General features: G+C 52.7%; 1 protein-coding gene and 1 long non-coding RNA gene across 2 annotated transcripts; one reads left to right on the plus strand and one right to left on the minus strand.

Annotated features, from left to right (window-relative positions):
- Positions 1–4858: 4858 nt before the first annotated feature.
- HOXA11 (homeobox A11) lies at positions 4859–8566 on the minus strand. Its single transcript, XM_037516156.2, has 2 exons — positions 7772–8566; positions 4859–6343 (listed from the first exon to the last, which is right to left on the minus strand). Exons 1-2 carry the CDS (start codon positions 8463–8465, stop codon positions 6111–6113), a joined length of 927 nt encoding a protein of 308 aa, XP_037372053.1. The 5' UTR covers positions 8466–8566; the 3' UTR covers positions 4859–6110.
- Positions 8567–9031: 465 nt separating this feature from the next.
- On the plus strand, positions 9032–12563 carry LOC119249130 (uncharacterized). The gene is made up of 3 exons (XR_005126087.1): positions 9032–9550; positions 9967–10182; positions 11851–12563. It is a non-coding gene; the product is annotated as an uncharacterized LOC119249130 (long non-coding RNA).
- The last annotated feature ends 4642 nt before the right edge of the window (positions 12564–17205 follow it).

Below are 17205 nucleotides of genomic sequence, written 5' to 3' on the forward strand. Positions count from 1 at the left end.
AAAGCAACTTCCCAGGCGAAAGGGAAGGGCCTGTGGGCATAGGAGAGAATGCTTGAGAAAATTCAATTTTTTAAGAAAAGAAAATTAAGTAAAAGAAAATCATCTAAACCTGCCCCGGTAAACCTTTCTGAAAAGTAAGCCCCCTTTAGAAAATCTAAGCCCAGTTCGGACTCTTATCCTGTGAAAATTGCACTTCTGTGCATTTCCACAATTTGACCCATAATTTTTAAGGTGTTCACAGACCTTTCAAACCCTTTTCCAAGGACCCTCCAGAATATTCCAGAACTCTCTTGGGGGAAGTTAGCAGCCCTTCCAGCTTGATTGGTAAGACAAGCCAGCCGGGTGCCCACTGCAGTCAGCTCAGTCCAGGTCTGGTCAGGGCCTTGCAGAATGGCCAAATGGGCTTCTAGGCTGGATGGGATCCAAGAGCGTGCACACACCGACCCAAGTAACAAAAGTCAGCTTGGTAGTGCATCTGTTACAAGAAGGCTGCCCCGACTGCCTAGTAGAGGAGCTAGCGGCCCCTGGGTCTCACAGACCATGGCATTGGCATTTGAGTCTTCACCGACCTTTGGGGGAGAAGCAGATATTTTTCTCCAGAGCCTTTCCCCTCTTGCAATAAACCAAATGGGATGGTGAGTTTGTGCTATTGCTTACTTTAAACAAATAAAATATAAGCCGGAATGGTAGCTCCTCTTTGGCCCAGAACCGTCCTGCAACCCCACCCAGGCTTTCTGAGCCTGGAGAAATGGAGAGCCTGCCTTGGGCCTGCAACACAGACTGGCCTGCCGCGGTCACTTCAGGCAGGAAGATGCCCATATAGCAGAAGCTCAAGTTAAACACCACTGTTGTTCTCGTTTTATCTCAGAGTTCCTAGCAACCCAAACCCCCCCCCCCAAGGATTCATACTCCCTAGACTGAAAAACTAAGGTGTTAGCTTCCTCTACACAATATTCCATTTTATCGATTGCCTGGGGTTAAGAGACACAATTCAATTGCAGCTTGGGTTGCTTGGCCAGCCTCTCTCCCTTTCCCCATTTGCTTGCTTTCTTCTCTCCTTTTCCCCCTCCCTTCCCACTGCTGAATTTCTCCCTCAACCTCAGAATGCCTTTGACCTAAAACTTTGGTGCCTGTTTGCTTCAGTCAGGCCCGTGAAGTGAAGTGGTTACAAGGCAGTTGCCAGGGCCTGCATTTTATTTGGAAGTAAATAGCTCCCATTTCTACCTGGGTAAAAACATTGCCCTCTCCCTCATGGCTATGAAGTCCAAGTAAATCTCAGGTCGATGGGCTAAAGCCTTTGGCAAGGATTACATTGCATTTCATGTGATAGCGGATTTCTCCTCTTGAGTAGGCCCTTGCAAATGATGAGAAATAATCTGTTATTACAAAAAACAATTTTTTTTTAAATATTAGATACTAAGATTGAGATAGCCAGGAAGCAATTTGCAGCTGGAGATTGTTCTCAATGCTTTTGGCGCTCAGAATTATCTGACTGGCTGAGGACATGTGTTTCTGCCCCCACAGAAGAAAAATAAATGCTACTTCTACATATTGGGCTTTACCAAAAATCTCGGACTTCTCTGATTCATACATGTGCAACATATTTAGACCATTTTTATAAGCTGTGATTTCCCCCCCCCCCTTCATCTTTAAGAATGTCAACATTTCCAGGGATATTTGACGTCTATGCAGCCTATCCTGAAACAATCAGCTTAAATTTTTTTTTTCTAAATCCTGTCACTGAACTGGTCCTTCTTTATTGATAGGGAGGGTGTTGGGGACTTTACATGTACTCCTTAAGTTGTACTTTCCTTAGTTTTGTCCATAAAAACTGACTCTGGGATTTGGGGCAAGTTTATGTCTATGAAGAGCATCGTTCCGTCGCCCACTCCTTCATGTGGTAGCCTTGCGCTGGCAGAGTTTGGGAGCCTTTGCCCCATAAAGACTAGTGACTTTGATAGGCAAAATTTATATATACATGCATCCACACAGACTGGCAACATCTACTTTCTCTGAGATTCCCCCCCAAGACCATGCATTGTATATTTGTAAAAAAAAAAATTAAATTAAATTAACCGCTTCAAGAAACTAATGAAAAGTACTAAAATAAAAATTTAAATATGAAAAAGAGGACATTTAAATTTGGTCTTTGAAATGTAAATGAAATGATTATTTAAAACTTATTTTATGAAAACCCTGATGGAGTGATTGTTCCATCAGAGTTTATTCCCAGTAGCAGCTTTTGAACATGTGTAGGTATTTATCAAAACAATCTTCGCGTATTTGCAAAACACAAAAAGATCTTGGTTTTACGTCTAAAATATTCCTGTAAAATCCCAACCAGGTTTACAACTATACATTCCAAATAAGCAATTCAAACTTCTCAGGCAGCTTCAAAACTTAAGTGCGACTCATCTGAGTTCTCCTTCTTGGGAACAAAGGTTTCCTCCAGGCTACTGGACAGAAGGAGAAACCGCACCTAGAAGAAACCAGAAACCGCTCCTCTCTGCCCAGGGAAGAAGCTTGCCCCAGCGGCCAAGGATGCTGACCACCTCCTTGTTTCTAATAGAAATATTCTGTTTTCCTCAGTCCTACTGTCTGTCTGTCTGTCTGTCTGTCTCACTCTCTTTTGTCATCACGACCCCCCTTTCCAAAACAGCTGGAACCTTTTCTCCTGGATGCCGCCTATCCCTGGCTCATTCAATTTAGGCTATTTCTACAAAATCAAAGGATCGCCTTGGGTGAAATGGTGGCTCAGGGAGGTGAAACCGTCAACTTTTCCGCTTAGGCCTCCCCCTGATTTCCAACCTTAGGAAGGAACGTGGGGGGTGGGGGGCATGAATCAAGCTCCTACAGCGTCACCGGGGCGCACACAAACCCAGCCAGTTCCCCAGCCCTGCTCAGACGTCCGCCACCTCCCCACTCCCACCCCAGCCGGCTTGAAATTGCTAAACTTGTGGCCTCTTACCTTGACACATTCCCGAAATCATTGCCAAGGGACGGCTGGCTTCTCTGCGCCGTGACGCCTGGGAGGCCTAGAGAGGGTGCGTTGCTTTAAATTACAACACCCACCACTTCTTGACGGTGGGCCCCCCCTTTTTGATACGAAGGGGAGTGGGACAAGTGAAATAATGTAACGTGCTGCTCTTAGTATCAGAAGCGAACAAAGGCCAAGAATCGCGCTGGGGTTCCCGGCTCCCCGGCGGCTTTGACATTGATCGGAAGTGCGCCACCTCGTGGCCGCCGCGCTCCTCGCCGGGCCCGGGCTCCAGCTGGAGCCGAGAGCGGAGCAGGCTCCAGGCGGCCAGAGGGAGAGAATGTGCCCAGCCTGCGCTGCTAAAGAGATCTCATTTTTACATCTAAGAAATTGCTGCAAAACCCCAGCCGGGTTTATAGCGGTGCATTCCAAATATGCAAATTGGCCGGCCCCGGGACGGGTTTACGACCACATTGTCACAGCCATCAGAGGATGGGCTTTTATAGGGCTCAGAAATCAAACCCGCACCCGCTTGCCGCCAGCCCGCTAGCAGTTCTGGCTAGACTCTCTAGCAACTTCCAAGACTTTGGTTAATCTTTAACCATCCCAAAGGAAGTCTTTTTCTAAACCCCGGGCTTCCCTGCCCACCACTCCCTGCCCCCCAGGAAAGTCCTTGTTCACCTCTGCGGGGCTTTCAACCTAGACATTCATCTGAGGTCTGCCCCACTCCTCTGTCAGCTCCATTTCCCCAGTCGCGCCAGTTAGACAAACACACAAACAAATAAACAAAGCAGTGTCTGGGGTGTGGGGCCGCTCTCCAAATTTGATCCTCTCCACTGCTCTGGTCCAGCCTGGGTGGCGAGGCAGAAGGTGGGGTGAGGGTGGGTGGGGGTGGGGTGGGCAACAAAAGGCTCTGGCCTTTCCGCCCTGCCCCTCAAGGTTATGGGTGATGTCCAAATTTAAGGCAGAAGTTCAAAGGCAGGAAACAAAGAGGAAACCAGCATCTTTCTTTCCCCAAAGGGAAAAGGCAGCCCCAGCTGGGGACTGGAAGAAAGTGCCCCTAGAGGCTCCAGAGACTCTGCTCTGCCTTGGGGCCCAGACCATCTCCCTCTTACTGAAGGGATCCCCAGGGCACCCTAGAGTGGTTTCACTTCAGCCCACCTAGTCCTCAGGTAAGCAAGTCTAGCCTGGGATCAGACACATTGGCCACTCAAATCCCAAGGCCTTCTCCCAGCATGGGGGGGGTCAGTCTGAGAGGATGAAACCTCTTATTTCAGACCCTGAGACAGCCTATTTCTGGGACCCCACTTTGCAAGTGGGCCTGGCCATGGCTCCCTAAACCTGCCTTCTTTTGGAATTAAATCTTGGCTCAGTCACCTCCTCATCCTCTCAGGGACCTGGGAACTTGCACCTTCCCTGGTGGTGCTGGTGTGTGCTTCTGTGTGCTTCTGTGTGTGTGTGTGTAGCTTGGGGAGGGGGCAACACATTTGTCAGTAAAAGGCAAGCAGGGAGAGGAATGTCACACCAGGACCCAATACTCAAGTTTCTACCAGCTTTATTTTCCTTGTGCCCTGCCGCCTGTATACATGCTGCGACACACAATGGGTAGACCAGTGCTCCCTTTACACAAAGTCACCACGCATTCTTAACACAGGGAGGTGAAGGAGATTCACAGGGAAGGTGCCTGACTCTCTCAGCCCAATCCTGAGACCCTAGCGGGCTGAACTACCTCAAAGCACCCCCCCCACCAATCCTTTCAGAACATTGCAAGAAATTAAAAGGACCCTTCGGACACCTTTCGTGCTCTCTCCAGCACCCCAAAAGAAATCAACTAATGGCCAAAAAAAAAAAAAGTATTCAAACAAAATAGGTTATGGTTCCTTTATTTACAAGTCTTTTCAACACCATCCCTGTATGAAGCATACATTCAAATATTCTTAGCAGTGAGTGAGTTTAACCATGGACACTGTAAACAGATAGAGCCTTTAAATATTTTCTTCATCAATGTTCCCCCCCTCCCTCTACATTGCATCTTTTAAAATTCGCTTTGGTTCCTGCAGGGAAATATATATATAATATAATATTTATCTTTTAAAATAATTCCAAATCGCTCTCCAGCTCTTGGAAAGATGCCAGAAACTTCCAAGTGCAGTTCTAGGGTGGTGAAGGGCTGAATACGATACTGGAACCGGGCATTTTGGGGGACTCGATTCCCTCATAGCTGGGGGCCCGCTGGCCAGGCCTGCTGCTATGCTGAGTGAAACCAAGTTTCAATGAAGTGTGGTGGAGACTTTGCCAAGCTGCCGCACCCCACAGGCATTTCCTGCAGAAATCTTGGGACCAGCGGCCCAGGCGCAGCCTCTTGGCTTTTTGATGTCTTCCACCTCAGGGAAAAGGTCTGCTCTTTGACCAGGCTATTGGCTTGAGTGGTAGGCCAGGACAAAGATGGTGGGAAAAATTAGGTGGGCTGCAGGAGGTGGCTGCTAGAAGCTCAGGCCTGGGACAGTGCGGTGAGTGGCTAGGAAGGATGGAGAGCCACTAATGCCACCTGGGACAGATTATTCCCCCTCAAGGATCAGTAGCCCTCTCCCTCTTTGTAACCACCTCTTAGTCCAGCCGTCTGTCTTTCACATTGGTTTTGGAAAGCAGACCCCGTTGGGACATTTAAGAATCTTCCCCCTTTCTCCTGCCCCTGTCCCCAAGCTGAACTAGGTTTGGAGATCGCATAGCTTCTGATGAAGAGGTCTTGGGGTTGGGCAGGCAGGATCCCTGTGGAGGGTCCTGGGCCAGGGTTGGTCCCCAGGAGGCCTGGCAGGGGGCCCAGTCCCTGATGGAGACCACACCCAGCCCAACGCTCCCCAGTCTCCAAGAGTGAACCACGAGGGGTCCCAGACCATTCATCCTAGTTGATGAACAACTCTTCCAATCCAATAATTATCAGGGATCTTAACCAGAGATGCTCAAGAGAGGCCGGGGGTGGCCTCCCGCAGGGCTATCTCTGTGCAGCTTCCCCTGTCTTGCACACACCTCCTTTCTTCAAAAGTCACCTCGTGCTTTAACCTTGTCAAGGGCAAAATCTGCATAAAATCTCTTGAGTATGAAGCCCCCCACCCTATTCCAGCTGGTTGGAGCTTTAGAGGAGCGGGTTGGCTGAATAGTACTGTAAACGGTCTCTGTTAATTTTTTTTTCCTTCATTCTTCTGTTCTGAAACCAGATTTTAACTTGACGGTCGGTGAGGTTGAGCATTCGAGACAGCTGCAGGCGCTTCTCTTTGTTGATATACACGCTGAAGAAGAACTCCCGCTCCAGCTCCCGGATCTGGTACTTGGTATAGGGGCAGCGCTTTTTTCGGGTTCGTTGGCCACCTGTGGAGGGAGGAAGGAATGAACCAGGTGTGTGTGGGGGGTGGGGGGGTTCAAATCCATCCCAGAGCCCCAGGGCGAGAAGGGCTGGGCTGGGACTGGAAGCCCTCCCCTAGCCCAGTCCATATCTCCCCAGACCCCTGCCTTAGGCTCCTACTGCGGATTGGGGACAGGCTGCAGTGGAAGCTCAGCCCCAGATAAAAGCCAGCTACTTAGATAGGCCCCCAGGGAAGCTGCTCCCACTGCCCCCAGCCAGAAAGGAGGGCTTCTTACAGCAACAGGCAAGTTTGTGCTGCAGAGGCCGCTTTAAAGCAGCCGAGTGGGGGTTGCCTGCTGCCTCTCGCCTGGCCAGACTAAACAAACAGCCGCCTTGGGGACATTTCACCTTCCAGCACCTGGACGGCCGGTTGGGAGGCAGTAAAAGCCCCCAGCCCCAGTCTTTTCCCGCTGCGGCTGTGACTCGGCCCTCCTTAACATCTGGGGCTTCTGTTGAGTCTTTGTCAACCTGGGTCCTGGCCACTAGCTCCTGCCTCCCTGGCCAGCCTCCTGGATGGATCCTGAGAGGTGGGGAAGTGGCAGCGGAAGCCCCCTACCCTGGGCCCTCCCTGAACACCAAGGCCACACAGCCACCCTGTCTCCCCAGAAGGGGAATGGTGCTATTTTAGATAGGGTGGATGGAAAACAGTTTTCCCAAAGCTAGGGGCAGGTTCGACCTGCTCCTCTTTTCAATAAAATCCCACAAGACATTTTTTTTAAAACCTTGCTTTTGACAGATTAAATAACAATTGTGAGTAATAAGCACTTGGACAGAAAGCTGCCGATAATTGCCACCGCACCAGAGGAAAACGGCTTCCTTTGGACAAAAAAAAAGGCCAGCTTTGGGTTAATTTGCTTCTTTTAATATATGGCTGGAGCTGAGCGGGCTAGTCTATCTGTGAAACACGCTCCTAGCGCCACCGTTAAACAGCGATGCCTTTGAATCCCGACGCGGACTGGAGTCCCGGCGCAACACATGGCTTTTATAAAAATCTCCGGATTACCCCGCTATCAAAGGCTCCCAGAGCCCTTGCAGGGGGAATTTACAGGCGCCCACCTCCGGCTCCCCAGCCCAGAGCTGGCCCCGAGCGGGGTCGAGCTGCCGGTCTTGGGAGCCGAGAAGGGGGAAAAAAAGGGGGAAAAGGGAGGTGTTTTTTTTTTTATTATTTTTTTTTTTTTTGCAGGCATGCCTTGGCCGGTGGGTATTTCACGGCCAATTTCAGCACTCGCCACGTGATCCCGCCTTTTATAACAAAGTTTTGTTGGGGGAAACCTAAAGGCCCTTCATAAACCTTATATGCTTATAAAACAGCATATAAAAATTTAACAGCGGTGCTGCGCTAGATTTCCAACTCCCCTTTCATAAAGCGCGGGGCACGCTGCCTTTATACGTACTGGAGCCGCCGGCCTTGTCCTCAGTGTGGCCGGAAGACGACTCGGGGCTGCTGCTGCTCTCGGGGCGCCGGCGCCGCTCCTTGTCCTCCGCCGCCTGCTCCCGGCAGCCGCCGCCGGCGTCCGAACTTGAAGTTGCCGGCGCGCCCGTGCCCGTGGCCGCCGCTGCCGAAGCCGCCGCCGCTGGGGGTCCCTTTTCTGCGCTCTTGTCCCCGGGGTAGTCGGAAGAAGCGAGGTTTTCCGGGGTGCCGTAGGCCGTCTCGAAAAACTGGTCGAAAGCCTGCGGCAGGACGCCGTTCCTGCCCACGGTGCTATAGAAATTGGACGAGACGGCGGGGGTGGGGTGGTGGTAGACGTTGGCCGAGCTCTTGGCCAGCACGTCGCCAGGCACGCCGGGCGCGCTGGGCGCCTGCAGGCAGTCTCTGTGCACGAGCTCCTCCGCGGAGTAGCAGTGGGTCAGATTGCCGCGGGGGTGCCACTTAGTGGCGGGCTCAATGGCGTACTCTCTGAAGGTCACTTCGCGCACGGGTTGGACTTGGGGCAGGTTGGAAGAGTAGGAGTATGTCATTGGGCGCGAAGACGGGGTCTGGGGCAGAAAAGAAGGGAGGCTGGAGAAATCTGGACCGGAGACGTAGTAAGTACAACTTGGCAAATACATGTTAGAGGAGCAGGGACCACGCTCATCAAAATCCATCATTGGGCTACCTTGGGCTCTCCGCAGTAGCCGAGCTTAACATGATTCTCCACTGCAGCTGCCTCTTTGAAGCGGATCCGTGAAGTAGAAATTTGGAGACGTAAGCTGACGTGGAAATCTATCCCCATCCTTAGCTGGGAGGTGCTGGTCATGTGACCTGATGTTGAAATTGACAAGCTGCGAGCTAGTCCGGGCTTTTTACCCCCACCCTTTCTTTTTTTTTTTTTTTTTTCCTTCCCCTCCCTCCCAGGCTTCCTTTCTTTGTAGCCACCTCAGGGGAAGCAACAGATCGTCACTCGGTGTTCTCACCGAAAGCACGTAATCGCCGGTGTAACTCATGTTGGCTGGGGGGCCTCCCGGCGCGCGGCAAGGCTGGGGTGCGCCCTGGTGCCACTTCTTGTGCTCAGCAGCACGGTCCTGGCCCTCAAGTGCGCCGAGGGCGGTGAGAGAGCTCAACTCCCGCCACCCCGCACTCCCCGGGTGAGGGATGCCCCGGGCGGGGGGTGGCCGGGTGGGCGCCGGTGGTTGCCCGGTGTTGGAATCTATACTCGAGGAGGCGCCTTCTTCGGTCCCCCTCCCACAGGTTTGCTCTGGGAATCACCTCTGCCTCCGACCTTGGCCGGACCCCCTTCGGGCCAGGGTTCGCAGCCGTGGATGTGCCTGCCTCGGGGCTCTCCCGATTTGCACGGTGACTTGATTACACGCTCGCATTCATGGTCACTTCCGAAGCGCTTTAGTGCCTTCCGTCCCTAAACCGCCAACAACCCAGGCGGCTTCCCCCGCGGTTTGCTAGGGATCCGCAGGTCCCGGAAGGGCCTTCGTCTTACCCGGGATCTAACTCCCTTTCATGCTCTCCGCCGGCCTCCTCACCCAACCCCCTGTCCTTGGAGAAACTCCCTCCTCCTCGCTCGCTGCCCGCCTGGGGTTTGGAGTTCCTCGGCATAGCCATAGGTGCTGGCGCTGCATCGCTGCGCACCAGTCTGCCCGCCCGCCTGATCTTTTGGAGCTGAGAACTCGGCAAACCCTGCAGTTGAGGCGAGACTTGGGCGGCTTTGGAGGAGCTGCCAATCCGAGGAGCCTTCTCCTGGGTATGCTGCACCTTGGGGGGTGGGGTGGGGTGGGGCACCAGGCTGCTAGTGGAGTTCCAGAGTGGTAGGGAGAGCAGCGGGGGCTCCGAGGAGGGGGTGAGAGCTTGGGAGCCGCGACTGAGAAAGGAATTGTATGCCTTCTCTCCTTCTTTTCCATACGCGAGAAGGAGGGGTGTGGGGGGCAGAAACTCAAATTTCTGAGTCTTTCCTGTACTCATCTTATGGAACACAATGCCAGAGAAAAGAGATGTGCTCCTCAAACTCTCAGCACCTTGGGTGACAAGGATGCCTGGAAAAACTAGCTTTGAAGGCTTGAGGTATATATAGACATTGGCCATAGTGCCTAGAGCGAATATAGTTTTCTTGGGAAGAGGAAAGAAGCCATTGAGATGGAGAAAAATGCTTGCTATTCGCAGGGTTGACTGGACAATGTTTCTGAGAAATGAGAAAAAAGGACAGAAGTGAAAGAAGAGGGCACAGAGCAGCCAGGCAGGGCCAGGAGCTGGGAGGGGCCCCCGCCAGGAGGCCTCACCACACCTATCTTCTTGGAAAGAGCTGGATGTTGCTGAAGAAAAGTCAAAAAATGAAAAAGGATAAACTTTTCCCTTTCCCCATCCAGGAAATAGCCAAAGGTATTTATATATCTCGGGGAGATTTAGAGTATAAACTCTGAGATCTTTGGTATTTAAGTGTCAACATCGATTTATTTATTTATTGCTGAGCTGACTGTAACCGACTCAATAACAAATCTAATCGCGTATTGCACTGGAAAAGAAATATTCTCATTATGTATTTTCTCCAAATGATGACCCGCCATTGCATTTGAATACCTGCTGTAAATATCAATAATATCGAGTAATTACTCTGTAGTGGAGTAAACTAATTTATTAGCATTAATGTTTATGTGGCCCCTATCCCCCTCCTTTACTAGGGTTGCTTATCACAAATCAAACTACTCTGACACATTGGTTTAATGAACTCTTTATTCAGGATTATCTGCAAGAACTTTCATGCCCCTTGAATCCTTGAGAGCTGAACTTGAAATTATTTGTGCATCTTCAGCTTGACATATTTGTCCACTGTGGCTTGTGCAGAGGGCAGGATCAGCGTGAGGGAGGTCTGGTGGGAAGGAAGGTTGTTGAAGACGAGTAGCTTGAGATCTTCTAAAGCTGGGAATTACAGTTACAGGATAGTCTTTCCATGAAAAAAACTTCTATTTCCAGCAGTGACCAAGATGGCAAAATATTTATTTCTCCATAGCATCTCTTTCTTGGACACAGAATATAAAAGGGAGAAGGATAGGTTTTTGAATAGAAGTATCTGAGCTTCCCCTGGTTTGATTTTCAGCTATCCTAAACTCTCCTCCAGCAGCCCACCCAGTCCCCGCCACCCCGACCCTCAAACAAAAGGAATGCAGGAGGGGTTTCAGTGACTTTGCCATAACAAAGGCGCCACCATTGCGGGGGCTTGCCCCGCCCCTGGGTGAAGGCAAACAAATTCTTGCACTTGCATTAGGGCTTTTAAGGCTATAATTGAACCCGGGGGTGTCTAGGAGAACCGAAAACAGTTCTAGACAGACCTGGGGTTTTATAGCAGTTTTGGCAGTCAACTTCAGCTTGTGCCTGTGCAGACCGCTGTGATGGCCCGGCAGTGGGGGACGCCAGGCTGTCTCCCCCAGCTGCATGCAGCCCTTCTCCTAATTAGATCAGTTTTCCCCTTGGTGCCAGGGAGAGGGGTCCTCGAAGAAAGGTCGGTATGAGAATGTGCGCTGTTCCTCATAACCATTGCCTCCCATGTGGAGAGCCAAACCGTGAGGGTGTTCGCAGGTCTGGATCCCATGGGTGACTAAAGGAGACAAAGAGGAATTCCCTTGGAAAGGCTGGGGTAGAGGACGCGTGGGTGCAGAGGCTGGCAGGGCATTCGGGAAGCTGTGCTGAAGCAGGGAGCAGACAGGGACTTGCAGCCTGGGAATGTGGGGGCGCTGCTGTGAAGATGGTTGAGGGGAAAGGCTTTTGATGCCCGGAGAAGGGAAAACGCCCAGGGCGATGAATGCTTCAAGTTCCCCAGCAGAGACAGGAGGGGGTGCTCAGCTCCCCAAGGCTACGCAATGTTCCTGGTTTTGCCCACTCCTGCTCCTCTTACCCAGAATAGACTAGCCCTGTGAATGTTTAGGCAGGAATGGGGCAGTTCCAGGGTAGGCGCAGCTCTGAGGATCAGACCAAATCTTGGGGAGCAAGGGTGGCAGAGTTGTGGCTCCTTGGTTTTGACTTTGAGCTCAACTGATGGCGTCTGCTTTGCAGGAAACTCAACCGCCTGAGTCCACCAAGCTCAGGGGAAGACCCCATGGAGACTAAGATTGCTTTGAAAGGCCAAGTCCGAGTTTGTATTTCTTGAAGAGGCCTGGACGGAGAAGGCTGTGCTGTTGGCCCTGGTGACCAGTTGATCACGAGCTGTTCTTTCTCAGGAGCTGCACCAAGCGGGGGCCATCTCCAGAAAACAGTCTTCAGCGTGTGTTTCCTTTTATCGTCATCCCGGAGCCCCAGGGCAGCTAATGCAAGAGGCCAAAAATGTTTTGGAGGAAGAAAAACAAAGGCAGGAAGTGGCGGCCGCCTGACGGTGCGTGTGTGTCTGCTGAGAAGGGAGGGAGCCGTTTCAATCTCTTCTCGTTGTTTTTCCAAACTTCAAGGTCTACGCAGCCCTCGCAGGGCCGGGTCCCGTCGCTCCCAGCGCAGTATTTGGAGGTGGCCACCCGGAGAGGAGAAGGCGGGCTCCCTCGCTGGTCTTGTCAGGCGGAAACGGCTAACGAGGCGATTTGCTCAGCAAAGGGAGCAAATCCGAGGCTCCGTTTGATTTGGCCCTAAAGGTGGGGGGGTTGGGGGGGCTGTTCTGCAGCGCTTCCCGGATCCTCCTCGGCTGGCTGAGTGCGCCATGGCCGGGACGATTCCTGCGCGTACTTGCGCTCAAGCGCCTTCCCAGGCGGGATATCGGAATAAAGAGTGTCCAGGTACCTCTGCCCAGCACTGCCGCCTCCGCATCTTCTTGCAGCCAGGGGTCTGGGCAGCAGCGGGAGGGCGTCTGCTGGCAGTGGCCGGGTCGGTAGCCTTGGCGCACGCAGTCAGGATCCAGAGGATAATTTGAGGCTTTTCCACCCAGGTTGTGGAGCCTGGGGCTCTTCCAGCACAGTCACTCGAGGGAAATGAGCTGAAGGAACCGTCATTCCACAGGCGGCCTAACACCGGCTCATTCCAAGCGAGGATAGAGGTGGGGTCAGACAGCACCAATCCAAACTTTGGGTTTGGGTTCCCAAGCCTGGTTGCCGATAGGTTGCCTTCTTCTCTCCTTGGTGCTGGCTTGGTTCTCCTAAGTAGCACAATGCCCCGGATATCTGAGAATTTGAAGTCCCCAGGACTGTGCTAGCCACACGTTGAATGTTCAGTGTGTAGCTCTAATGTGAATGCCCATACCAGGCTTCCTGCTCACGCATGTCCTTTCCAGTCCTACTCCCTGCAGCTCCAGCTTACCTATCTCTCCTGCTTCTTTCCAGCCCAGTCTCCCCTTTGGTGGCCTCCTGCCTCTTAATGTTTCTCCTAGATAGAGCAAGAGCTGAGGTGCCACAGGAGGGCACCCAGGACTCAAGGACAGAAAAAGGGGGACTGTTAGGTTCCTGGCTCGCCCCCAATTCAAGTCAAAACCAGGGAGCTGAACTGGGATTTTTCATTTTCTGAATATTCCATTGCAAGACCTTGTCATGTCCTCTTTCTCGCCCTCTCTTTCTCACCAGCACATCTTCTTTTTCTTAGTTTTCTAGGCTGGGCCATCCTGTATGGCAGCCAGTCTGGAAGGAGTCAGAGTGAAACTCTGACTTGACAGAGTGAAACTCATTCCTCAAGAGCTACAGTTGATTGCCTTGGGATTGCTTAGGGCACCAATTTTATTTTGCCTCTTCTTGCTGAGGCCTGAGCCCCTACCTTCCTCTGTCCCTAAACATCACACCTGTTTCTAGAAAACTACACAGAAGACTCTTTCAACATTGGTGATCATACTGTGCACCAATGCAAGAACCAATTAGGTCAGGCCTCCATTTAGGGGCTCTCCCCTCACGAGTGAAAAGTGTCCTTGAGGTACACCTGTACTCCATGGTGAGCCTGGGGATTGAGATGTCTGGGAAACACCGGGAGATCTCTCAGTATTTGTTCTCAGGTTATCGGCTACCTCTCTATCAGCAGATCATGGCCAATCTGTTAGGTTTCCAGGTGCTGCCCAGAGACAGCACTGAGGCTGTGACCAAATAGCGGGAGACACCCCCCCCCACCTCTATCAGTACCAGGTGGAGGCAGGGGTTAATTTATCTCCTTGAGAGACACCCACTCTGCCGGAAAGGTTCATTACCCTTTTCTAAAGCACGGGAACAGGTAATACCTTGAACTTGACTTTACAGTTGGCTCTATCTAACTCAAAGGTTCAATCCTCCAATGTGCCCAGTTATATGAAGAAGTCTGCATCTTTCTCATGGCCACTGAGGGGTGGAGCATTGGGCCAGATGAGGGTCTTAGGCATTCAAGCAATCTGGTTATTATTTAGTTTAGTGGGTTCCACACTGATGGGAGAAAAGAAGATTACTTCCTTTGAGAAAAACTATTTTTATTTTTATTGTTACTGAGTCATTAGATTTTTTTCCCCCTCTACAGAGTGGGAACAAATGGGGTGGGAGGAACTTTGAAGGGCAGCCTTAATTCTGTGTCTGCCTTCCATTCTCCCTGTAAACTTCGGCCCAAACGGGTTTCCCCAGCCAAGAATGTCTGCAATAAAGGGGACAAAAGAGGGCAATCCAACCAAAAGACTAACTCTGGCCCTCGGTGGGGTCTTGATCCCCACAACTGCGTCTCACAAGGAAGCCCCGGCGCACCAAGCTCCAGTTCCCTAGACTCCTGTGTTTCTACTCAGCAGCGATCCATGGCTTACGTTCCAGGCTTAAGAACAAGCCCCTGCCCAGTCCAATCCTGCCCTGGGAACCTCCTCCACATGCCCTGCCAGGCAGTTTTGCAATGTTAGTCCCAAGGAAAATGCCTCCAGCTAGTGTCCCCTCAAGGCCCTGCTTCACCTATGCAGCGCCAGGGGTAAAGCCCAGTTTTCTGTTTTCTGTGAAAAGAACATCAAATCATTTGCAAAGTTTCTCTCATCCACCTGAAGCAATAAGCCCAGCGGCTATTTGTTGACCTCTGGGTCTGATATGGTAGCCTGCTGCTGGCTATGGGCACAGATAAAGGGTTCCCACCCCTCCAGAGTACCGTGAGGGGGATCATACTGTCCAGGGTCAGGGATTTTTACCTCTGGTAAAATGCACCTTACTTCTTGGCCCAGGATTTATGCAAAGGAAGAACATCAACGGTCTCACCAAAGGCGACCTGGACTCGGGAATTGACAGGTCCTTAGTCTATCTTTATTCCTGACCTGGTGGGCCCTGCCGGGTCTCTTGTTCCTACCGGAGCCCAGAACTTCGATCTGGTCAAGTCTGCTCCCGGATCTTGCAGGCGCTGCCTCTTGCCGGGGCAGGGTCTCGGCGGCCTCTGAAGTCTCCAGGAGCCCACTTTTCAGGACTCGACGGGGACACAGCCCTGTTTACGAGAACTCCTTTTCAGTAGGGCTGGGAGTGAGGAACTTGGAAACCAAAAAGAACCCAAGCTTCCAATCCGCGAGCCCAGGCTATCAAAACCTGCTTGCAGTCGGTCAGTTTTGTGTCCTGAGTCTTCCTGCAGCCGCCGAAGCCACCGGCCCTGACCGTGGAAGCGGTCATGGCGCGGAGGACTTGACCTTTGCCGCGCAAGGGGAGGGCAGCTCTCTGAGCTGCTGGGAGGGGGATTCTGCTGCCTCCATCCTCTCGCACCCAATAGCAGCCCAGACAACCCACGCAGGCTGCGCGGCTCACCCCAACTCCCCCCTCCATTTTGTGCAGTGTCCGCAGACCCGCGGCGGTAACAAAGCCCCCAGCACCGCTCACACCACCTCCTTTTCAGCTCTTGTCCTCAGGTCCCCTAGGCCAAAAGGCTAAGAGCTAAAGCCAAGAGGTCTAAGACACCCCCCTGCGCCCTCTCCTTTCGCTTGACCCCAGCCGCCTCCAGCCGGTGCCAGGCTGACAACCAGGCCCCGTCGGTGCCAACTTTTCCTGCGCAGGGTCCTAGTCTCCGGCTGCCGCGTGGCGCGCGGGCCTACAGCGGGGCGGCCCAGACTCGCGGGGCGCCCCCAGGTCCAAGGCTGCTCTCCGGCCCCCGCAGAGATCCCCCCAGCTACTCCCGGCGCCCAGATTCGGCCGCTGGGGTTCCCCCGCGGCCCTGCGTGCCCAGCTCGCTCTCCGCTCCTTCGGACCTCGCCCTACCCCTACCCCTCAGCCGCGGGTTCAGAAAACGGAAGTACTTGGGAGAGAAAAACACGGATTCTTTTCAGCCCATCTCAGCACCCCTTTTAGAGAAAATGCTCCTGTCAAGTTTTATTTCCCGTTGCAAACCACCTTCCACGCTGCCAAGAATTAAGACCGGGAGAGATTAAATACCCGATTATTCTCTTGGGGGGGAGGGGTGGGGCGGGGAAGGGGCACCCACACAAAACGTTTATTTCAATCGGCTTGGCCTCGTCAAATAACGCTGGGAGAAGCCGGCGAGGGCCGCTCGGCGCGGTGACGTCAGCGGCAGCTGCGGGGCGACTCCCCCAGTGATTGCGGGGTTCCCCGGAGTCCGCCCGGCGCGGGCCAGGGTCCAGGGGCTCGACCTCGACCTAATGTCTGCTGCAAGCCTCCTCCGGGCCGCAGCCCTCCGAGGGAGGCTGGCTTATACCGGGGCTCGAGCCTCCATTTTGAGGGCTCACTTAGAAGCGTGGAGGATTTTGCGCCTCGCGTCTGCCCCCGAGGGGCGCGACATCAGGCGGCTCCCGCAGCGCGCGCCGGTCCGCAGCCCGGCACCTGGGGGCAGCCCCACGCCGTGGCCCGCAAAGGTTTAAACATCTCGGAGACGCCGTGGCACTGATTCTGCCCGGTGGATCCAGCTCTTTGGCGGTGCGGCGGAGCCGGGAAGACATGAAATCAACCGTGGCAAGGCCTTGGCCGCTTTCATGGAGGAATTTGTTTCTGCGTCAACTTCTCCTTTCTTCCCTTTAAAATAAAATTCAAAATAGCAAGCACCCTTCAGGCGGAGGCCAGCGCTAGGTAGATGCGCGAGGGTCGAAGCAGCCTAGCGGAGAGGGGGCATTTTCCTCAAGAATGGAGCCGGCTGTTATTTACCCGGCGGCCTAGCAGTTGAAAACTTAATTAGTGTGCCTGTCCTAAAACCGAGGCATAAATCTCCCCCGGCCTCTTGGATAACGCTACATCTTTGCTTATGAAAAATGGGATGTGAGCTACTCACTGCACATTTCTCTGATTCTCCAGGTCTGCGGCCGCTGACGCGCATTCGATCAACTTTAAAGGAATGCGCATAAATCAGCAAGCCCCTCGCGTCTCCCGGGTAGAGGTCCGCAGATCCGGAAGGGCGCCTCTGAACCCACAGGGTTTGGGGCTTAGCAGTCGGGGCAAACTCCATCTCAGCTCCAAAACTCGGGAATTTCGAAGAGAGAAGCAAGGCGCTGCATCTTCACTAAAACCTCCAAACACACGCAGCAGGGTGTAA

The sequence above is a fragment of the Talpa occidentalis genome, unplaced genomic scaffold, assembly GCF_014898055.3.
Source record: "Talpa occidentalis isolate TD23 unplaced genomic scaffold, MPIMG_talOcc4v2.1, whole genome shotgun sequence".
Lineage (NCBI taxonomy): Eukaryota > Metazoa > Chordata > Mammalia > Eulipotyphla > Talpidae > Talpa > Talpa occidentalis.